The 23,518-nt window shown below is 54.4% G+C and overlaps 1 protein-coding gene across 1 annotated transcript in view; it reads right to left on the reverse strand.

The window, feature by feature from the left end:
• ATP6V0D1 (ATPase H+ transporting V0 subunit d1) overlaps window positions 1-23,518 on the reverse strand; it is a 37,938-nt gene that overhangs the window by 9,393 nt on the left and 5,027 nt on the right. The window contains exon 2 of the mRNA XM_068992298.1: window positions 4,546-4,717. Within this exon, the coding sequence (XP_068848399.1) occupies window positions 4,546-4,717 (172 nt within the window). The remainder of the gene's footprint in view (window positions 1-4,545; window positions 4,718-23,518) is intronic.

Below are 23,518 nucleotides of genomic sequence, written 5' to 3' on the forward strand. Positions count from 1 at the left end.
TATGGCTTCAAGTTTGGAAAGAAGACAGGCCTTACCTGTCACGCCTGTTTCCCCTCTGCAATCAGGATGACTGTAATACAGCCTCCAGCAGAGTTGGTGAGACCCTGACCCTCAACTTATTAAAATCCTGCCCTATCCCCAGGTCCACTTGGGTCCTTCCACTCAACCTGAGCCTTCTGGGCATCACAGAGCACTTGTACCCTCTCCATCAGGCTCAGGAGAACAGTGTCAGCACTAGCTGTTGCTCGGGGCAGGAGCGAGGCCTAGTCCAGCACCCCAGCCTACAGAGACCCTGCCGTCAACTCAGGTGGTAGCTGTGGACAATGAAGGTTGGGGGGCCAGAAGTGGGAAGCCTAGGGATACCTGATGCCTGCTGTGACCCAGCAGAGCCCAAGGCTTGAGCAATGTGACCTGGGGAGAGTGGCACGTGTGTTGACAGGCACACTGGGCATCTGAGGTCACAGTTCTGAGACAAAACTTTCCAGCTGCCCACACCTGGCTGGTGACATTGAAGCCACTGGCACACCAGAATATGAGACCTCTCCTCCCCAAGATGGTGCAGGTCATCTAGGCTCTGCCAGTGGATGCCCTGGGCTGTAGGCAGGTGCTACCCACTGGGGATAGCCCCCTCCAGGGAGGCTCAGTTATCTAAGGTCAGAGAACTTTGAGGCCACCTGCAACTCCCCAGAGACCAAACTCCTCCCACAAGCCCCTCTTCTAGCTCCCCTTCTGGGGCCTACCCTCCTCTGGGAAGCCATCATCAGATGGCCCAGATTAAGGTCCTCTCCAAAGCTAAGAAGCCCTAATAGAGGCTCTGTCCCATGTCAGACATGCAAGTGAATGGCTGGGCCTGGAAGGAGCTGTTGGTGCAGTATCACATGTTTTCACCATGAAATTGAGCTGAATCATCTCAAAACCACACGACTGGTGATGGCATACTTCAGTGGGATCTCTCTCACTCAGGGCCTTTCCACTGAACATGAGGCAGCTGCCCCCACTCTGGCCACCCACTCTCTGAATGGCCTCTCGAACCCCATCTGTCCCTGGAGTCTTCTCAATGAGGAAGCCTCCTGTGACCCCTGGTTCCATCTGTGGCAACTGCCCACCAGCATCCCCAGAAGCTATCTGCACCACCACAGGCACCCATCCCATTGCATCCATATATCTCCCTCTCTCCTGGCACCGGCTCAGAGCTCACACTGGTCATGTGTGCTGGCTGAAGGCTGGCTGGGGTCTACAAAAGCACTGGATATTGTCTCTCATTATGGGAGGACAGAGGAAGCCTTGCCCAGGTTCTACCTGCACATCCTCAGTGACAAGGAACTCACCTGCAGAAGCCTGCCCACCATCCTGGGGCAGCTCCAAAGGCAACTAAAAGACTCTGAAGGCTAGAGTGAAGATTAACCTCTGTGCAGGTCCCAACCTCCACCCTAGCTGGGCCAGCTTTGTCTGTGGACAGCAGTGGCATTGTTCCTGCAAGCCTCTACACCCATGATGGGCTGTCTAGCTGATGCTCCCTTTTCTGGACATGTCTAGGGTATCCCTTTCCTACAAGGTAACAGAGACAGGAGCTTCAGGCTCTAGCTGCTCGGGATGTGTATGGTTCCCTCAGCCTCCCCTCAATTCTTCTTTCAAATGCCCTTCGCCTCAGCCAAACAGCCATCTCCTCAGGGAAGCCAGTGGTGAGTCCCCAGGGTGGGGTAAGATCCCCTGGACAGGGGAAGGCTTCTCTGTCGAAGGCTTTACCCCTTTCTGCAACACTCCTTACTCCTGGGATGACTCAGGGTTGAGGAGGTTAAGAAGGTGGAAAGGAGGAAGAAGAAGAGGTGGAGGAGCAGCCCAGGGAGGCAGGAGTTAAATCAAAGAGACACCGTGAGAGGAAGGAGACTGCTGGAAGGAGGTAAGGCGGATGTGGCTCCTAATTAAGCCTGGAGACCTTGGCCACATGAAGGTCAGTGGTGACCTTAGCCGGGGCCTTGTGGTGGAATGATGGGATGGCTGGAAGCAGGCTGGAGGCTCAGGATGGAGGAGGTGAGAGAACAGAGAGTGAATGTAAAAATTTAGGCTACACGAGATGGGCTTTTAATGGTGTGAGAGATCTGAGCTTGTTTTAGATGCTGTTGGGAAGAATTTGGAAGTGAAGAGGTGGGCCGTCTACCCAGAGAGAAGGCTGGAGGCAGGAGATAGATGGGTGTTTAAGATGGGGAGGTGGTCGCCCCACCTTGAGGGAAGCTTGGGGAGCTGCAGGGTGCTGAGTGGGGAGAGCAAGCAGCCAGCTGGGCAGGGACAGGCCAGGCCAGCTGAACTAGTGAGCGTGCCTGTCTGGCAGCAGGGAAAATCCACCAACACTGGCTTCCCCGGCTCTGCTCCCGGCAGCGGAGGTGGGGGCGGGCGCCTGCAGGCTGGAGGCTGCTGGGCTTCCTCCAGGGCTGGGGAGCTGCCAGCCGGGCGGGACCATGAGCTGGGCGGCCAAAAGAGCTGCGGAGTTGGCAGAAGAGCGCTCAAATGATGGATCAGGGAACCTCAGCTGGGGAGCGAGGACAACCAAGACAGAAGGGGTGGTGGGGAAGGAAGCGAGGTCCAGACCCTGCTGAGTCCGGAACCCGTGTCCCTCAAGGGACTGAGAGTGGGCCGGAGGGCCTAAAGGCCGTGGATAGAGAGGGGGTGCCTGACTCAGCGGTTTCAGGGGTGGAGCAGTTCCAGGTGGTGACATGGTCTTGGGCAGCCATCGCGGGGGTGGCTGAAATGGAGACCAGACGAGTGGGTCACTGGAGATGACGAGGTCATGAAGCGAGCAGCCATAGGCTCAAGGGGACTGACACGTGGCTGCTGAGTCCTTCCTAGGAGAGAGCAGGAGCGAGGGGATGGGACGCTGTGAGCCACAATCACCTATGAATGGAAGGGGCGGGGAAGTGACGGTCTGCCCTAGGACAGCGCTTGGCCGCTTTAAGCAAGCTCGGTGCCTGCAGCCAACCTCCAGCAAAGAGCTGGCGGCTGTGAGGCCTCAGTCACGCTCAGAGTTGTCTCCAGTTTCATGGCATGGCAGGCTGAGATCAAGTCTCTGAGGGCACCAAGACAAGCCAGGCGGCACAGGCAGGGGGCCAAGCCAGCAGCAAGATGGATGACATGTGCCCTCCGACTGCTGGCAGGAGGTCAGCCTCTTCTGGCCGGCCTAGCTGGCAAGGCCAGAACTTCACCAGGAAGCTGAGGGAGCCCTGTGCAAACAAGGCGAAGGCTGGGCTCTGGTAATAAACGCACTGCTTCCTGGTACGTCCTTTGGCCTTGGCCTTGGGGTGAAGGCCACACAGGCCCAGGCTAGGGTTGACTGACAGGCACTGCAGTATAAGCCCCAACGCAGCAGGAGATCCACCCCTTCTCTGGCCTTCTGCCCAGTAGGACCATGTTGGCTGTACACTGACAGAGACGAGGGCAGTGTGATCACAGACCCAGCCAGGACAGCAGGGTGGGCCCCCGGAAGGAGGCCAGAGGCCAGGAGAGAGTCTGAGCTTGGGTGTCCCAGGCTGTGACCCCTACCCTAGGACAGGGCCCTTTCGGCAACAGCCCTACTTGAGCAACGCATCTTGAGTAAACGGCTGCTCCTGGCTGGCGGTGGGCAGCAGGCTTCCAGCCCTGTTCCTGCAAATGCAGGTGTGGCGGGTGTACAGATCCACGGGTCTGGGGGCACCACCATCAGGGAATGGTTAACTAGACAGTACACAGAAGAGTACCTGAAAGGCTTCCCACAACACAAGCATATACTCCGACGACGTGGAGTGCGCTCCTGGATGCCAGCCACCCACGCCTCTGTCCACCACCTGCGCTGGGCAACCACCTGGCATGGGCCATCTCTTTGTCCACCAGGCCCTGGCTCCTGGGCCGTCCTGGCAGAGGGGCCTCTCTACCTCCCTGTTCCCACAGGTGCACCTGGCAAGCAGAAGCTGCCTCATCCAAGGCCTCCCCAGCCTGAAGGACCCAGGGTCCTTTCCTGTCAGCTTCTCCAGGAGCTTCGTGGATGTAGGCCCGCACCCAAGGGTTAGACCACAGGAAATCTTGGCAGCCAAGAAATGTCAGGACAGGGGCCTGGGCCAGAGCTCAGAAAGGCGGCCAGGTGCTCAGCAGCCCCCTCACCCTGCCCCCTGCTCCCTGAGACCCAGGGCTATGGGCAGAGACAACAGATGAGCCACAGCCCAGACAGGGTCACAGGGCCTAAATGGTCCCTCCTCAAAACCTGACTCTTCAGAGCTCTGCCCATTCCCTGATCCCATCCTGGTGGGTGGGAGGTGGGACCTGTGAGTGTTCAAGGTGAATGAGAGAAAAGGCTCCTGTCACCCCTTGTCTCCATGACACCAGGGGTGCAGGGAAAGCAGCTTCACCCAGTGCGACCACATGGGACACTTGTGCCACCTGACTCCCAGACAGCAGGAAGTGGCTGGTGACCCATTTTATAGGTGATGGCCTGGGCCCGGGGCTGTTGAACGACCAGCCTGGCCACTCAACCTGGGAGGACCCTGCAGGCAGAAAAAAGGCACTATAGAGGATGCTCACGTAATGAAGTCCAGGAAGCTGGCGAGCGGCTCATATGCATGGTTCCTCATGTGACGGAACTCCACCACCATCTTCTCCTTGAGCCGGTCATCGATGACGGACACTGTCAGCGGCGAAGCCTCATTGGCCAGAAAGTTGCCATAGTCAGTGCTCTGCAGGTGCAGCTTCAGGTCTGAAACCCAAGGGTGGAGGGTGAGAGCTGGCCGTGCTGAGCCTCCCCAGGATCCCAAGTCCTCGTCCCCACCCCAACTCTGGGCCCCAGCCCCTCCCCTGCTGTTGTGTCCTGCTGCTACCCTGAGCTCCCATCCCCACCTCCACCTCCCTGTTGGCTCAGAGCCTACTCCAGGGCAGTCAGGCCAAGGCTCTGAGATGCTCCAGACCCTTGGGCCCCGAGCCAGTACACTGGGGCCCAGAGTCCCAAGCACAAGTAGAAGCATTGTTCCTCCAAACAAGAAGGCCTGGGAACCCCCAACCCAAGGTGCCATTCACAACCTACCTGCAGCCTTTGAGGCTCTCCTGCCTGGTGGGCTCCAGGGGGCCTAATTTAGTGCAGAATGAGACATGGGCCCTACCCTCCAAAGCTTCAGAGAAGAAAGCCAACATACCCTGTGGCAGAAATGATGCATACGAAATTACGGACATGCCCCATGCCACAGGTAAAGTGGAGAGGGAACCAAGGCAGGGCAGAGGATGAGGGAGCACTCCAGGCTGGGCCAGGTAAAATGCAGGGACAGGAAAGTGCAGAGGTAACAGCTGCAGGATGGCATGAGCAAGGAGCGGCCTACAGGGCAAATGAGGGGTGAGAGCAGGAGGCGAGCTGGGAAGACAGACTGGCCGTGCCCGAGAAGCAGCTGGAGGCAGGCAGCCAAGCCCACAGGCTCTCCTGAGCTCTTCTGAACAGAGGTGAGGGAACAGGGACAAAGGTGAGAAGACAGGGCAGAAGGGCCCTGGGGAAGCAGACAGGTGAGTCCCAGGGGACTGTGGCAACAACCAGTCTCCCAGCTTCTGCTCGTGCCTCCCACACTGCAGTCTCTTCTCCATCCCACAGCCAGGGTGCTCTTAAAACACCAGGCACCACCGCATCTGCACACCCTAACCTCAGGGCCTCTCCCTGTCCCCCTGCTAGAAAGTGAGAAGCTCTCCTCCAGTGGCCGTCTCCAGAAGCCACTCCTGCAGCCCTACCACTCTATTCCTTCACTTGGGCCACTTTTCTTTGTTAACACATCACATCCCACCCGGCACGGGGCACACAAACCACGATCGCAGGGACTCTGGGCCACTGCAGTATCGCAGAGCCAAGAACTCAGTCTGTTCTGGTGCATCTTCCCATTCAGTAAATTACTGTGGAACAAACGGAAGACTGGGAAGAGCAGTGGTGAAGACAGCAGGAGGGTTTGCTCCTGAATGCGCAGATGCAGGACACTGCGGTGGCCACGGCAGCACCAAGGACAGTGGCTGTGTGGGCACGTGCAGGGGAGTGTGCATTAAGGCTTGACGGCGGAGGCGGGCTTCTGCACGCTTTCTGTCCGCTGAGGAGACTGCCTAGAGGCATGAGAGGAAGGGCCACACCTGGGAACACTTCCACAAGCGCCCCTGCCATGGGTCCAGGGGCCTACAGGGCCGTGCTATCCTGGGACGCTTAGCGAGGAAGGGTGAGTGGGACACATCATCACTCCACGGACTGAGGGGACCCCATTGGGAGAAGAATGCTCCCGGCCCGGAGTCAGGTGTATCAGAGGAGATGGAAGAATGCCTACGAGGGAGGTGTGGAGGTGTGGAGGGAGGGGTGCTCGCCACTGGGGTGGACTCTTGACACCTGCGTCTCTCGGTAGCCCCTGGGTGACACGCAGCACTTGTGTTCCTTTGCGGTTCCTGGGCGCGCAGAGTGAACTTTAACCTCGTGAGGCCTGCAGGGGGCCTTCCTCTGCTGCTTTTACCACTGCTTTACTATTCACACTTTTTTCCCATGCCACCCAAAAGGGGGACAGAACTGAGGACAAGTCAGGGAAGGGAGAAGCCACCAGTCTCTGCTCTGCCCCCAAGGACCCCACACCCCTCCGTCCTCGCCCCAGGCCATCTGCCTTGGCTCCACTCTTCCCGCTCCTCACTAGTCTGGCCAAGGCCCACCTATGCCTGAAAAAGGCACAGGTGAGAAGATGCTTCACTCAGTAACACTTGACTTGTTGAGCATTAACCATCTGATTGTTACAGAAAAACTCTTAACTGAGGGGTTTCACTGTATTAGCAAAAGCCTGTATTTCTATCTCTAGTAATAGGTTTTATATGCTAGTTTTCAATATGTTTGGCTCTGGATAAGTGTAGAACTTTTTTTTTAAAAGAAACATGGTTTACTTGCACAAAATTGGTTGGTTTTAAGAGCCTGTTAATACTCGCAAAGTGGTTTTGGTTGTTGTGAAACAAATGGTGAGTATGAACTGGTCCCTCTTACTTTCATACTGAAATGAACTCTATTTAACTTATCAAGTTATTTGCCATATGCCCTGCTTTTATCTATCAGTAAATACTATGATACTTGAAAAAACTAGTGGGCAGGGATTTCTGGCCCGAGCACAGCAGGTGCTCCAGTCCCCACTTGGGGAAGCCACAGCATGGAGAGCAGCTGGAAGCCCAGTCCGGCATATGGTGTTCTGGGTCAGATGGTCTGGCACCGCAGCTGGCGGCTAAACCTGTCCATTTATCCATGTTTATCCATCCAGCCACTGCAGCCAGCAAAGTCCTCGGGCGGTGAGCCTCCTGCCTCTCCAAGTCCCAGGCGGGACTTGGAAGTCAGACCAGATGCACAGGGCAGAAACCAGGGTTAGGGCCCCTCGTGCCAGTGGCTCCACTGTTCTCTGGGACAGTGAGTTTGGGTGCTGGAACCCAGCCCAGTCTCCTGATTCCTACCCTCCACAGCACCCAGGGGCTAGGCCTCCCACCCACACCCGCCCTGCCCCCGGGATCCCTGCTGCTGGAAGGCTTCCCCACGTGCTGCGCTGCCCCTCCACGAGAGCTGCGCAAGCTCTCTGGCAGCCTGAAACCTCTCTGCTCCAGCCTCAACTCCGCGGGGCTGCTCTGCTCCCCCACCAAGCACCCTCTCTCCTCTCCAGCTCCCACTAACTCCATTTAATGACTGGCACTGATCAGGTGGGAGGCAGTACCTCAACCCAAAGTGGGAAACAAGACCCTACCTGGAGACAGATGGGGCCCTGCTGAGTACTCAGCCCCACACCAGCAGCAACCTGTGTGCTGGATCTCCCAGCCATGCCCATTTATTTCGCTGTTTCGGAAAAAGGCAATCAGAGGGAACGTGACAGGTGTCCAGAATCCAAGTCAAGTATAGTGGGGCGGGGGACTGGGATCAGGCCTGCTGGGTTCTCTCCACCCTCAACTCCAGTCTCCATTCCTTCCCCAACCCTTACATTTTTTACCCTTCTACCATGGCCCTTGGCCCAGATGGGCCTTTCGGATATGGACCCAGCTGCTCAGGCAGACCTTTGTTCCAGAAGAGCTGGGAGCCCCCAACTCTTACATTTTTGACCCTTCTGCAACCCACTCCAGTACTCTTGCCTGGAAAATTCCATGGACGGAGGAGCCTGATAAGATACAGTCCATGGAATCACGAAGAGTCACACATGACTGAGCAACTCCACTTCCCATTGGGAAGTGGCCCGGGATGGGCCTTTCGGATATGGACCCAGTCACTTAGGCAGACTTTTGTTCCAGAAGAGCTGGCAGGTGACAGAGAGGTGAGAGGAGCCTGGGCACGCCCCTGGAGAACCTCAGAGGCCACTTGGACACTCACTGCCCACCTGACAAAGGCCCTGCACTGGCATGACTCAAGGACAACCCCTCTGACATCACCTGTGGTGCTGGTGGTTCCCAGAGAAGACAGGGCTTTCCTCTGCACGCCCCCTGCCCCTGGGGCTTCCCGTGGTCGTTAAAGCAAACATCCTTGTGCCTTGGCTGCTGCGTTTTGCTGACACTGCACCTAGGGACTTGGCTGCTGGAAAGCAGACGGCCGGGTGGTTTCTGCTGGCGTTTGTCAGATGAGAGCAAACCCGGGAGATTCTACTGAGACTCCTGCCCAAGGCCTGAGGAATCTTCCTTACCAGGAAACTCATGTTTAAAAGCCCCCAGTGACGCTGTCAAAGGGCCACTCCAGACCACTTTCCCCGGCCAAGCCCCACTTTTCCCTGTGATCCAGGGTGAGGGGACAGCCCACCAGCCAAGGCGGCGATTTGGAGGCTGGCAGGCTAGCTGATCTTTCAGCTTGGACCACACAGGGCTCTTGAACCAGCTCTAACCCTGCTGGAGAAACCTGGCACCCAGGCCTGTGGCTGGCAGCCCCAAGCCCTTTACTCAGTCCTCAGGGCTGAGACAAGCCCATTAGAAACCATCCCCCTTGGCCCTCCGGCTTCCTGCTTTCTCTGAGGGATGTGGAGGAGGTATGACTGGGGGTGGGATCAGAGCACAGGAGGAGAGGCCTGGAACTTGTTGAGAGCTTCGTGGGAGACTCGGCCACCCAGCCCTGGCCCAGCCCCCGAGGGCAGACAAGGACGCCAGGGGCTCTGGGAAGGCCGGGGCTAACTCTGCTCTGCGCCCTGAGCTCCGCAGCCTGAAAGCCTCGGTGACAGGCCCTGAGAGCCCCAGACATGCCTGGGCTGAGGCTAGAGCAGTGTTCTGGTTAGCACAGACTCGGGGGACCACTCTGGTCTACCCACAAGCCCAGCTGTCTACCCCAAATCCTCCCATCCATGGCCCAGAACCAGGAATGTCTGGCCAGCTTGGGATCTCTCACAGCAAAAGACTTCCTCAGCGGCTGAGTTCTCATGTCCAAGAAGATGCTGCTGCTGCTGCTGTCAGGAAGTTCTCTCTGAAGTCTGACTTGAAGACCTCTTCAGAGGAGGCTGATCAGCTCGGTTTCCCAGTGCCTCCAGTCTCCCTTGAAGGTCTGGGACTTGCTCCTCAGGACCCCTCAAACCCACCCAAGACCCCCCAGACCTCCTCTGCTTCCCAGTGTTGCTGTCCCAATGTTCTGTGACCGTTCTTCCAACTCTGCCTCCCGGGGCCACCGAGGCCTCCTCACTGCTGCAGGGCTCTCTTGCTGGCCTCCCGTTCCACATCTTCGCTCCGTTCCCAAGCCCACTCTCCACACCATCACCGGAGGGCAGTCTTCCCACTCCAACGTGTCGCTGTCACCTCTGCGAGCAGCCCCCGTGGCCCCCGAGTCTGACCTCCTCCCCCAGCCCTTGAGGCCCCACAGCTCCGGCCCAGCACTGCCTCCGCCTCCAGTGCTGTTCTCCAGTTAGGGTGACCCGCCTGTGAGCTCTGCGCCAAGGAAGTGCTCCCGGGAAGTGCACAGGGTACCCGAGGGAAGCCCTGCAGTGTGGGAAACAGGGCCGCTTCCTCAGGCCCAGAGGGAGAGGCTGGGCTGGGAGGGCACACCCCCAGCATGCTGAGTTGAGAGTCCTGCCCTCCCTCCTCCACAGGGCTCCCCATTCTCCCTGAGGTTGCCTGTATCAAAGACCACCGTCCTTGCTCCAGCAGGGTCAGCCAAGCTCTCAGAAGGAGTCCGGGCGGGCTGTAGCCCAACACCCACCTGGTGTGGTGGTTCCTCCCAGGGTCCTGCCAGACTCCTGGAGGCCCCACAGCCGCCACCTGTCCCTCCACTTCCTGCCTATTCCAACCCAGGTCCGCCAGGCCAGGACCCCTCAGAGCAGAGCCCTGGCCCCAGCTAGCACCTCTGATTACCACTCTCACCCTGATTAGCAGGAGAGCACGGGGACCCCTAGCCTGTCCAAGGCTCTCTTCTCTCTGAAGGACCAAGCACGGGTTTGGCAGCCAGCTCCAGCCAGGCCTTGAGAGGTGGCAGCTGGGCAGCCCTGCCTCCCACCCGCTTCCTGAAATCTTTCCTAGATCCTGCCAGCCCTGAAAGTCATCTTTTGGCCTCACCAGGGCTTCCAGGCGTGGGCAGTACATGGTGTCTCCAGTCCCTAACCTCTGCAGCTTCTCCCCACGAGCCTCAGAGAGGCAGGAAGGGAGGGTCTTGGCCCAGGCCAGTGGTTGGTCTCAGGCTGCCCCAGGGGCCCAGCAGGCACAGAGGCGGCCCTGGCACAGTCCGCAAGGCGGGGCAGCCCCCGACTCTCGACTCACCCATGGTCTCATGGCCCATGAAGGGGCCCTGCTGGCCAGCTGGCCATGGCTGAGTGTGAGAGGACAGTGTGTTCCCAGACTTCACTTCTGCTTTTCCAGAGGTCACTCAACGATGCTCTCCTGGGGAGCTCAGGGGTTTTCAGGAATTGAGGTCCGCTGAGTGAAACCAGATGTACAAATACACTCCCTAGAGCCCAGCGTGCCCATCCTGCCACTCCCTGCGAGAGTGGCAGAGCCCTGGAGCCTGTTCCACCACTTCCCTGGGCCCAGGTGAAGCAGCTGTTTTGAAGGAACTGGCTCTGGGCTCTTCCTCCAGTGCTCGTTTGGCCCTATGAGCTCACTAATGCTGCAACTTCCAGGAGCTCAAAGCAGTGAAACTCAGACAGAAGGACAGATGTGGACAGATGGCCAGGCTGGTGGCTCAATAGAACTGTAACTGCCCCTGAGCAAATGGACTGTGTTTGGGTCTCCTCTCCAGGCTCTGGGTGTGGGGGGAGAGGGGGGAACCTCTCTTCTTCGCCTCAGTTCCAAAGCAGATGCGTGCGCTGGCTGGCTGGCTGTGCAGGGTAAGAGTGCCTCATCCGGTGCTCCCAGTGTGGGAGCCACGGCACACAAACTGTTAACCCTGCGTTTACCTGCAGCGCAGACTAAGCATTCTCTCACGCCCAGGCTCTGCCCGGGCCCATCCCAGGTTCCCTGCCAACCCTGTGTAAGTGACCAGCCCTGCATCCCAACCCTTCCTATCAAAGGCCACCTTTTCCCCCTCCTCCCTCAGATGTCAACTGGCATTCCCTATCCAGAGCCCTGGCATTGCTCCCACCCCAAACTGAGGTGCCCACGGCCTCTTGCTGGCCCAGGAAAAGGTCCATAGACAACTACAGCCCCACTTCGCCAGGTCACTGGTTTCAGGACATAGTTCCTTAGGTGCCTCAGTGGGACGACGGGGAGAGACCCCAGGCTTTCAGGCCACAGTGACCTGAGTTTAAATCGTGCCCCACAGCTTGACCCTGAGCAGCTTGTAGAATCTCTGGACCCAGGCTCCTGGCTGTCACCTGGTGAAAGGTCCTGCAGTGCCAGCTTCCCAGGGTAGCCACAGAAATGGTGGCCCAGAAATGGTGTTGCCCAGAGTAAACCAAGCCCTGCACAGCAGTCTCTCTCTCTCTCTCTCCTGGCGGAGGTTCTCACCCAGGGCTCCCCAGCTGACGGGCCTAGCCCCAATCAGGTGGCTTGTGTTCTGACTCTGGGCCATTGCTCAGGCTGTCCCCTTTGGCATTCCACAGGGTACCCCTGCCCTTCCTTCCCATGGCCCTGACCTTTCCTGGGGGCTCTGGTGTGTCCTCTCCCCGGGGGTCCTCGGGTTACATGGGCATGCACGCACACAGGCCCCTCTCTGCTCTCTCCTGGGGAAAGACGAACAAAGTGGGCTCAAAATCTGGGACTCTGGTCCCTAAGCCCACGTCCCACCTCATCGATGAGTAGGATCATACAGAGCTTTGGGCAGCCCAGCCCCAGGCACCTGGACAGAGGCTAGGACCCAGGTCTGCACCCCCGACAATATGGTGAGCTACTGCCCTGCTGCCCTCGGGAGCTGGTGCAGCCAAGGACAGCTCTTGCTGCATGGGAAGCCCCTGGGCCGGCGTGCCAACAGTCTTGGGAAGAACCTGGAGACTACTGCTGGCACGGTCACATGCAAGTTACTGGGTTTCAGCTGGCAGGAGGCAAAGACCCTGCAGGAAAAGGACAGTGAGTCCTCCTTCCCAGGTCCCTAGACTAGCATTCTGTCTCATGCTTGGAGGCCTTTCAGTGAGGTGCAGCATTCCCAGAGGGGGGATGGGACTGAGCTGTAGCCATGGCCCAGCTGACTCTGGGGTTGCTGACACCACCCACCCGCATATCAGATACGGGGATCTGATAAGCAGGAGTGTCACTCCCTGGTCTAGGAGGCAGCAGGATGTCTGACTCGGGTTCACCACCCTTCTCCCCGCTCTGAGACAGGTGGCAGGTGCTGGCAGAGCACATTTAATTACCCTCATGCTCTCAGGAACACCTCGTCCCTGCGGCTGGGAGAATGAAAGCATCACTCACAACTCACGAGGAAGTCAACCCATCCGACAGTCAGGAGGGTGCCAGGCGGGCGACGGTCCCACGTGCCAAAGGGAGGGGCAGAACTGGTTACGGCTGCACCCAGGGCAAGTTCCAAGAAGCTCTCCGCTGACTGAGTGGAGATCCGCCTGGACAGCCCCTCACCAGGACATCCCCACCCAGGACTCCCTGGAACTGGCACGTCCCAGGAGACACAGGGCTTGGAAGGTGGCTTCCCCTGTTGCCCTCCCCTGAGAATTAGCCAGCCCGCCTCACCCTGGGAGGCAGGGGCCACACCTCTGCTGCTGCCTGTACTTTGACCCTGAGCAGGCTCTTTCTTTTCCAGGCTCACCACCTCAGTTACAGAGCCTGCAGGCTGGAGTGGACCTGGGGCTTCTTGGCAACAGATTCTTTTTGCACTTTCCCAAAAATGTAAGTCTGCCTGGGTGTGAATGAGAAGAGGGATGGAGGTCCGGTGTGGCCAGGTGCCAGGCAGCCCAGGAAAGGCCAGCTGTGACAGGGAGCTTCTCAAAAGCTGGCCTGTGCCCATGACAGGCTCCTGGGTCCGCTGGTCCACACCACCTGAGCAATCCTCTCTGCCCTTAGTGCTTGGCTTCTGTTCTACATGCACTGTCCTCTAGAAGAAGGACCCAAAGAAAAATTGGAGCTCACTTCAACTAGGGAAAAGCAGTTTTAAGACCCCCAGGGGCTGCTGTTCCCAGTAAAATTTAAGCCAAGTCAGGCTGGATCCTGGAGGAGCATCTTGCCAGCTCCACAGTACTTAAGAGTCCAAGTTACGGAAATACTCATGGTGCTGAGACCTAGGTCCTGTGGATGGGCTCACAGGATCAGGCCTCATCTGGGGCTGTGAGCCAGGCAGCTCTCAGCATGAAGTCTCATTCCCTGAAGCTCACAGAAACAAGACCAAGCAACCTGGGCCAGAAGCAGAGTTGACCCACTCCACACCCACATCCAGCTGAGTCAAGAGGCCTGGGCCAGGCACAAAGTGGCAGGAAGTAGCATCCACGCTGGTCCTGTCCTGCACCACGGACTCCTCACACACCTTGCTCTAGGGGCTGAGAGGACACACGCAGGAGAAACAGTAAGACACCAGACTGAGCCTGTCAGTACTCAGGCCCTGAGAGAGAGGCAATTGCCCGCTCAGGGAATCTCATAGCAGAAGTTAGGTTCAAATGATGGAAGTTGGTGGAGAAGTGGGGGTGACAGGGAGGCATGGAGCCTGGGCCAGGCCTGAGGGATAACACTCCAGGACCCTCACTTTCCCTAAGCTTTGCCACATAGCATCTGGCTTAGAGGTTAAAGTATTGAGGGTGGGGAGAAATGAGTGAGCTACAACCCATGACCAGCAGCCTTGGGCCCTGTGTGTCAGGTCATAGGTTATAGCTCACCTGTATTCCTCAACTCCCAAACCTTAATTTCCACACTGGATACCACATGGTAAGACACCTGGGGGGATGGAAAGCACCCCAGAATCAGGGTCTTTTTCACCTGACCACCCCTTCCCAAGTTGGAGGCTGGGCACCAAGAGGCACAGTACAGGTAGCCTTCAGTGAATAAGTGAAAAACTATCAAAAAATCTAGAGAGATGGGACTGGAGGACCCAAGATAGATGTCAGGAGGCCATAAGCAAGGCCTTGAGCCTCACCTGGACCCAGTTTCCCTGGGAAGCTATGAGGGTTGGATAAGGTTACTTGCAGGGGCCCAGTCAGCTCTGATACTCTACTCTGATCAAGCCTGGATCTCAGTGACTCTCTGCAACTCCAGTCCCTGAGGGCCACACAGGAGCTCAGAGTGAGCCCAGTGGCCTGGCTACCCCCTGAAACAGCCCTTGCAGAGCTTATATGTGGGGAAGGCCTGGGGCTGTGGAGCAGCGGCAGACAGGAGAGGCCAAGCTGAAGCAGCAAAGATACCACAGACGACTCCTTGGAGGGGAAAGCCCCATCTATCAGCCAAACACAAAGCCTCAGCTGAAGTGAAAGCCTAAAAACCACTGCCTGAGCGGCCAAAGGCGGGGACAAGCCTGGTCCAGGGCCAGGCCAGGGTTGGCCAGGAAAGTGGGGCCTGGTCCTCAGTGGGGGCTGTTCCTCCATACATCCCTTTACCTGCCTTAAGTCTGCCCACCCCCAGGACCACCCACACTCACATGGTGGTAGGGGGAGGGTGGGCAGCCGCACCCTAGGCCCTGGAGCTGCAGAGTGATCTACAGGGTGCTGGGTGCAGATAGGCAGAGCAGGCGCCAGGCCCAGCCCACGTGGCCCTTCAGGGCCTTGATTTTCCTGCCTCTAAAAGAGGAGGAAGGCCATTATTCCCATGCAGAGTAGATTTTTTTGTTTTTAATCATCTAAGGAGTGGGTATTGGCTGAGGCAGAAGCCACAGAGGCCAATGGAAAGACTACTCCAAACTGGGGTGCAAGGTGGAAAGTTGTCAATTACCTGACAATCTGACTGTGTGTACCTATACCCTATAGAGCCTGGGGTGCCTGATTTGGTCTCTCCCAGAGTCACCCTACACACATGTCCCTGTACGTAGCACATGCACCCCGACATGCCCCGCCCCTCAAAGTGCTGAAGAAGGCTGGGAGGAGAGGAGTCTGTCCTGAGGATGTATTTTCCATCTCCTGGAGGGAAGAGAGTAGCAGAACCAGAGTGGAGGCCACCCAGGGTAGGATGGTGCTTCTGGGAGCCTGGGGAGCATGGCCTTGACTCCTGGCAAGCTCAAGCTCCTACCTGGTGCCCCCAAGACCCTTGGTTCAGAGCTGGCACACTGCACTGAAGCTGCTGCTCCAACTCTGAGGACTGCCAGTGTGACCCAGGTGGAGGTAAATGAAGACAACTTGGACATCAAGCCTGCAGCAGTCTGCACTGGGCACTATGGTGAACAGCATCCCAGGAGAATTCCCTAGCCTTCCTCTTCCTTACCCAGGAAGCAGGGGTACAGGGAGGTGAGGGTGGGAAGAGATGGACAGACAGGAGACACTGAGCCACAAGCCCTGTATAACCTGGGAAGGCTGACTGGGAACTTGGGTGAGGGAAGTAGGGCCCAGGGCAGAGTCCCAAGGGACAGTGGCTTAAGGCAGATGCTGCACAGAGAAGCAGAGGAGATGCACCAGTGGGTCCAGCCACACCCACTTCCCTGGCCCTCAGACAGCTGAATGGTCCTGGTGCACCCCCTTGTGGCCAAAGGGAGGATGGCACTGTCAGCAATCCAGAGCTCGGCTCTGGCTCCCTGGATTGTAACAGCCTTGGACTCCAGGTACGGATTTCCCTTGGGTTAAATGGGGGAAAAGGCTGCAGGCACCTGCAGAGCCAAATGGAACAAGAATAGGACTGGGGTGGATGTAAGTCAAGAAAGCCAGAATGGAGACAAAGGGAGCCTGAATCTGATCATGAGGGACTAGTCTGTCTTGCATCAGTGAAATAAGTGACCTTCTGAGGGGTAAGAGTGAAGAGGGTGCAGAGGAAGCCTGGGCATGTTCAGCCCTCTACACCCTTGTCCTCCAGTTCCCCTAGACCCTCCCAAGGCTCCAAATCCCTTAATTCAGCTCTCTGCTCCCTGTATCTAATGCCTAATAATATATCCTTTTTAAAAAAGTGCTTAATAACACAAAAGCAGAACAATCTACAACATGGTGCGCTCCTCCCCCATACCTCACATCCTAGCCCCCTGCCAAAACCAATAGAGTGGTCTCTCAACCAACCACACAAATACCTACTGAGCACTCACGCTGGCTAGGCACTGTGCTGTCGAGAACTAACAACATGCAAGTGATTCGTTTCATTTTACAGATGAGCAAACCAGCTTCAAGGCATTAAATCACAATGGACAGGGTCACATGGTTGGCCAGAAAGGGAGCCACAGTCTCCTGCTGCCTGGCCTCACACACAACTTAAGAAAGGTCCTGGTGACCCAGAGAGGGCCTAGGGTCCTAACCCTGAGCAGGCACAGGTGATTTACAAGAGAGACCATTACATCATGTGCTCACACCTGTTCATTCTTGATGTCAACCCTCCTAACAAGCTGGAGCGTGTCTGAAAGCTGAGCCCAAAGCACAAGCACAGCTACAAGTAGGAAAAGATGTCTAGTGTGCTATAGTCTACACCACTGACCACATGGGGCCAGGGGCAAAGCACTGGAGGCAGAGCTGGGCCCTCAGAGACTGTGGCTTGGTCCCATTTCATTTAACATCTAATGGCCGTAATTCGAGAGAAGCTCTGCTACGTTCAGTGCAGGCTGCTACGAAAGCAAGAAAGCAAGACTAATACATTCCAGAAGGGGGTTATGCAAGATGTTTAAAATCTGGATCTTTACTTCTCTGCCATCCAGAAACCTTGGTCACCCTGGAAGTCTCATCTTCAAGGGTCCTGAATGGCTGACATTTGCCTGTGCTGAGGTCACTTCAAAAGGCCCTGAGGTTCAGACACTGGCTCCACCTCAGAAACCAGGCCCAAGAAATCAGTGAGAAAACTGAGGGACAAGAGTGTTATCACCCACCAGAGCAAGTTCTAACATGAACTCCCAGGGCAGGGCTTCTGAAACAAAGGTTATCAGTTCCTGTGTGGACTGTCCTGACCATAAACAGCTTCCCAGATAAAATCAAGCTACAGTATACACCAGTGCAAGGTGTAATCAGTGAAGAGAAAACAAGAAGTGTATGGGGGGTTGGGGGAAGGCGACAAGGGGAAAAGAGAAAAATGGACAGGTGAGAGGTGAGCTGAATATGGACAGGGCTCTGAGGCTCTGTTCTGAGTGACATGAGGCTCTGGGCCTCACGCATCCCTTGAACTCTGAGTCTTCTTGTGTAAAGAGAAAGGAAGGGGCTTGATGGGGGCTCCCTAAGAGTCAGACCAGCCCTACAACGCCGTAAACAAAAATCTGGAAGAATGCCCTAGCGTCACCAGCAGGAGACTCGGCTTGGATGGCTGATGGGTTAAGTGCCTTCTCTTTGTTCACCTATATGTTCGAATTTCTCTTATTTTAGATATCTTCAGTGGATATTTTAAACGATAAAACGTTTGTTCACTACAACACATCTGAATGACAGAAGAGTACTTAAAATTAAAGACTGACGTATTTCCCCTCCCAGTCCCTCCAACCCTTCCTCTGCAGAGGCTGCCACTCCAGGTTGGTTGTCTACGCTTCCAAACACATTTTCATGTGCCCACTACCTGGTATTCTACTAAAATGGGACTATGTTACAACACTTTGCAGCTTCTCACTTAACAAGATATTTCTAAATCAATCTTCATGGAACATCACACTTTTGAGCACCTGAATAGTATTCCACTGTGAGCACAGACCATGGTTTATTTAACCATTCCCCTGTCAACAGCAATCCCTCTGGTTCTGACAGGTTGCTGTTAGTTACCTACAAGGCTGGTGTGGACACCTCTGTGCATGCCATCCTGTGCTCACTAATGGGATGTGACCCTGTAGGTGGGTGTGCAGGGTCACACAGTACCTGCATGTGCAGTATTTAAACAAGGCAGTAAAAGCTTGTTCCTCAAGGATCTATATCAAGTTACCCTTCCACCAACTCCCCTTTTGGAATTTTTTTTTAAAAATTATGTTTAGGACTTCCCCGGCAGTCCAATGGTTAAGAACCCATGCTGGTATGATCATCACTGGTATAATCTCTGGTCGGCAGGAGAAACTGAGATCCCACATGCCACGAGGCACAGCCAAAAATAAATAAGTAAAAATTATGTTTAGTTAAAAAGAAGATCAAAAAAGAAAAACAGAAGGGACTTCCGTGGCAGTCCAGTGGTTGAGACTCTCGGCTTCCACCGTTGGAGCCACGGGTTCAGTCCCTGGTCAGGGAACTATGATCCCACTAGTCGTGTAGCAAGGCCAAAATTAATTAATTAACTTTTTTTTAAAGACACCTACATTAAAAAAAAAAAAGTAAGAAAAGAAAGAAACCACCCTGCCCAGTCATGCAGGAAGGATGCACGGCAGGGGTGTGAAGGGGAACCCCTGGCTGTGGCTCTCTGCTCTGTTCACCAAATTAGGTTCCATGCCAGGTATGCTCCTCAGGGCAAGCTTGTGTCCCCTTGGCCCGCTGTGAAGGCTGCTCTCCAGCCTCCTGGCAGGACTTACGGGCAGGACAAGGCTTCTAAAGGAGTTTGCCCTGGTGGCAGGCCAACAGATGGCGTAGGCTGAGCTGCTACCGGCCAACATGCTGATGACTTCCAGACTGGAATCTTCAGTGCTGCTTCCCTGGAGCTCCAGATCCACACAGCCACCTCCCTCAGACACACAGACAGTGCTTCTGAGACAGAGCACCTCCTCCACCACCTGTCCATGCTCCGGACCTTCTCCTCTCCTGGTGGGCCCCGTCTCAGAAGCAGTTCTAGCACCCACCCAGACATCTGAGGTCAAAATCCTGATCTCTAACCCCTCTCACCTCTATACCTAAAGCGAACTAGCCCAATCTTGCCGGTCTCCTGCCCTAAGCTGGTCTCTGACCCAGTTCTTCTTCTGCCCACATGCCACTCCTGCCCCAGTTCAGCCTTATTCTCTCACCTGGAAAGCTAGAATAGCGTATCCTCAACCTGGCTCCTCCTAAACCAAACCTCCAGAGCCCCGTATCCTGTTTCTAATCACATCACACCACCAACCCTCACCCCCTTCACAGTCCTTCCCTCCTCCATGTACTGAGGGATCAAGTCCAAGCTGGCTCACGGCAGCATAGACCTCCCTCCTGGCCACCCCTGGCCTCTGTCTCTGCTCTGGGGCCTCATCCTCTTGCAGCAGCAATCAGCTGGAGAGGAATAGTCTAGTCGCCACCATGGATCCGTGCCAGCTCATAAGTAATTGGGCACGGGGGGAAGGGGTCTCTTCACACAGCAATGCCACTGGCCGGGGCAGCTGGGACAACACAGGCCATCAGACACTGAGGGGAAAACTTCAGGTGCATGTGGGGGGCCTTCACAACTCAGGAGACTCGATGTAGCTGTGGCTTTGGTCCATGTGCTAACCCTCTCCATGTGTACACCCCTCCCCTGAGGGCCCCCCTCCCAGAGCTGCTCCCTCGTGCTTGTGGTCATCGGGTTGCCAGAACTGCGTCCTCTCTCCCTCTGGATCACATCTGGCTGAGGAGTTCTGGGCTGAGCTAAGTTTGTCTTGCTGTCTAAGCCATGGTCACCCAATTTCATCAAACCAATATATTCTCCTCTGACAAACAAAATGGAACATACAAAATGTTTCCAGGCAAGAAAATAAACAGAAACTCTTGAGCAAGACACTTCCCACACACTGACCCTGACCTAAGTGAAGGATCTCCCTCTTGCTCTCTCTATTACAACTTTCATCCCTCCTAAGCCACATATCTTCCCAAGGCACCCAAGGCCTTCGATGAACCAGCCCAAGGCAACTATCCACCCTCAGCCCTGCATACCCCTGACACGTGCTCTATTCTCTTGCTGGTTCCCAATTTCTCCTGATCTTCTACGCGGTTTGATGTTTCTGAAACTACAAATGCCTTCTTCCCACCTCCCCGACTTGGCTACTTTTTTGTATGACAGTTTTACTGAGATATAGTTCACATGCCATACAATTTTCCCATTTAAAATGTACAATTCAATGGCTTTTAGTATATTCAGAGTTGTCCAACCATCACAATTAATTTTACAACATTTTCATTCCCCCAAAAAGAAGCCCTGTAAGTTGTTGCTCCTCACATGCTCCCACTGTTCCAAGGTATGCCTCATGCCTACTGGACATTCGACAGTGTCTTTTTTAAAAGTCTCTACTGAATTTTTTATAATATTGCTTCTTTTGTTTATGTTTTGTTGTTTTGGGCCATAAGCCGTGTGGGATCTTAAGCTTCCTGACCAGGGATCAAACCCGCACCCTGTGCATTGGAAGGTGAAGTCTTAACAACTGGACCGCCAGGGAAGCCCTCAATTCTGTTTTGATCTCTGCCAGTCTGTCCATTAGGTGCACGTGCCCCCCAGGCAAGGCCTGTGTGATAGGTTTTCATTGCCCACTCGGGGCCCAGCATGGCACCCGCCTCCCAGAAGTGACGAGAAGGAATGATCATAGTGGGAGCAGCTGGCTTCCCTGATTGCTCACTTGGCACCAGGCCCTGTACTTACATACCGTTAACATCTCAGAGCGATTCTATTAATGCTCTCATTGTGCAGCTGAGGATAAACCACTTGCCCAGGGTCACAAAGCCAGTAAGAGGCTGAGCTGAAACTCCTCAGTGAGCCAAGCTCATCTGTGAGCTCCGCTCTGTCCATCTACTGTCTCTGTCCATCCACTCTGTGCCTGGCCATCAGTTTCCAGCCCTGCTCTTCTCTGTTCTCATCACGGTCACCATGATCTCTGAACAGCAAACCAAATGGAGAGCTGTCTGACTTTATTTCAATATCCAGGACACCTCTGTCAGTCACCACCCCTTTCTTTCTCTCCTACCCACCTCTCAGGGGATGCCTTTGGCCTTTCTGGCAGGACCATCTTTTGCCCCATTCTTGCTTAATGGAAGCTCTTCCTGAGGGAGGGTCTCACCATCTAGGGTGTCTACTCTTCTGACTCAATTCTCTCCTGAGGTCAGTGGCCACACTTCTACCCTGATTCCCCAAGCTCACACCTGAGCCGCAAAAATAGCCTCCACCTCTTCACTCAAATGGCTCACAGATCCCTCAATCCCATCTTCTTGCTCTTTCTCCAAACTGTTCCTTCCACATTCTTCTGTCATTTCACCGGCCACCTACATAGGTGCCTAAGCCAGGGTGGAGACATCAGTCTTGACTCTTCATTCTTCCTCAGCCTCCTTATCCAACCCTCATATCCTATTAATTCCTCTCCCTATAAATTCCCCCACAACGCTCCCTGCCAATGCCTGAAGACATCTTCTTTGCCCCAGGTTACTTCTGAGACCCTGCAGACTGTTCTTCCCACCTCCAGTGTGGCCCCAACCCCTTGGAAACACACTTTTCAGACTGCAGGTACATTCTACAGTACAAAGCAAGTAGTCTTACCGTCCCATCTCCCGCGTTCAGGACAAAGCCCTTCCTGTGGTTTTTGCAGTTCTTCAAAGTTAATCTCTTGGGACTTCCCTGGTGGCCAGTAGCCAAGACTCCATGCTTCCACTGCCGGGGGTGTGGGTTCAGCCCCTTGTCAGGAAACTAAGATCCTGCATGCCACAAGGTACGGCCAAAAATTTTTAAAAAGCAGCACCAACAAAGATAAACTATTTCCAGCCACATTCCTGGCCACATCACAATTAGTGCTGAAACCAAACTGTGCCACTAATAACTCATTAGTGCCACTCCTGGAGACACCATCTATGTTTGCATCTGCAGTTTGATGTGGCCAAGACCAGCCTGGAGTCTCACTTTCCTCTTCCTATAGAAGACTGCCTCTTGTGAAATAATGTTGAAATGCAGAAGAAAATGCTGTAATGAACAGAAGGCAAGTGACTCACGACAGAGAGGGATAAAGTGCTCTGGAAGACAACCAGCAAATCAAGCATGTGAGCTCTTCAACCATGACCCCTGAGCATCTAATTCACTGGCTGAGGAAAACCATCCTTGGGACCACTGAGCTCACATGGAAGCAGAGAAAATCACAGAGCTCCTCCTCCTGAATATTAATATATTTCTTTACAACAGGAAGGAGATGCGCTGAATGGTCCAAGTGTCAGGAAGAGACCCCTTCCAAATTAGGAACTCACATCTGGTACCCATCAGCTGAGTTACAGCTGCATAATCCAGCAAGTCACATGCTTTTTCAGTATTTTCCAAGTTTCTGAGTAAGAGGAGAGCTAATTCATTGCAAAATCCTGGAAATAATGACCAACTCAGCAACAATGAGAAACCCCTGGACTCAGATTATGGTCCCTAAATATCTTTTTTTCCTATAAAAAGAACCAGGTTGCCTAAGAGAAATGATGACTCTAGGTCTGGATCAAAAAATGTACAAGATAACATTAGAATATACTGTCATCTCAGCAGTAAAGAAGATTACAGGGTTATGTCAAAAAACTTATACAATAGGCAGCATATTGTATCAGCTCCCATTGGCCAAAGGACAATTTGAGCATCGATAAAGTTAAAAGATTGAAGCATAACAAATATATTAAAAGCCTAAGTGTGTTATGATACTAAACAAACAAAAAGAAGAATAAACAAACCTCATTAGTCATCTTTGGAAGATGTTGGAAAACCAACTCATTATTTTGTAAGCTAGTAAATAAGGAAAAGAATCAAGTATTTATCTTGCCTCTCCTATACAGATGGTATGTCAAGGTAATCAAGTATTAGATTTAGAGTACTAGAGGGGTCAAAGTACTAGAACTTTCTAGCTTCAGAAGGAATTCTGCTAGCAATTCCAGAAGGAAAGATAAAATGAAAATATCACCATTCTGCAACCCCTAATGAAATTACGGTTCTAGGCAATAAACATCAATGATTCCTTTGTCATTAAAAGAGAAACAACTAAACAGAAACAACTCTCAATAGAAACACAAACATTACCTATTAAATATTGCTTTTAACAAATAACCAGATTCTAATTAAGTTTCTTGATCTAACTACCAGTTAACAAGGGACACGTTAAACTATACAGCAGAGGGAAAACCAGCAAAACTGAGATGAAGGAAAATCTATAGGGTGGTCGGAGGGGGGTTCAGGATGGGGAACAGATGTACACCCATGGCTGATTCATGTCAATGTATGGCAAAAACCACTATAATATTGTAAAGTAACTAGC

Source organism: Capricornis sumatraensis, chromosome 20 (assembly GCF_032405125.1).
Source record: "Capricornis sumatraensis isolate serow.1 chromosome 20, serow.2, whole genome shotgun sequence".
In the NCBI taxonomy this organism is placed as follows: domain Eukaryota; kingdom Metazoa; phylum Chordata; class Mammalia; order Artiodactyla; family Bovidae; genus Capricornis; species Capricornis sumatraensis.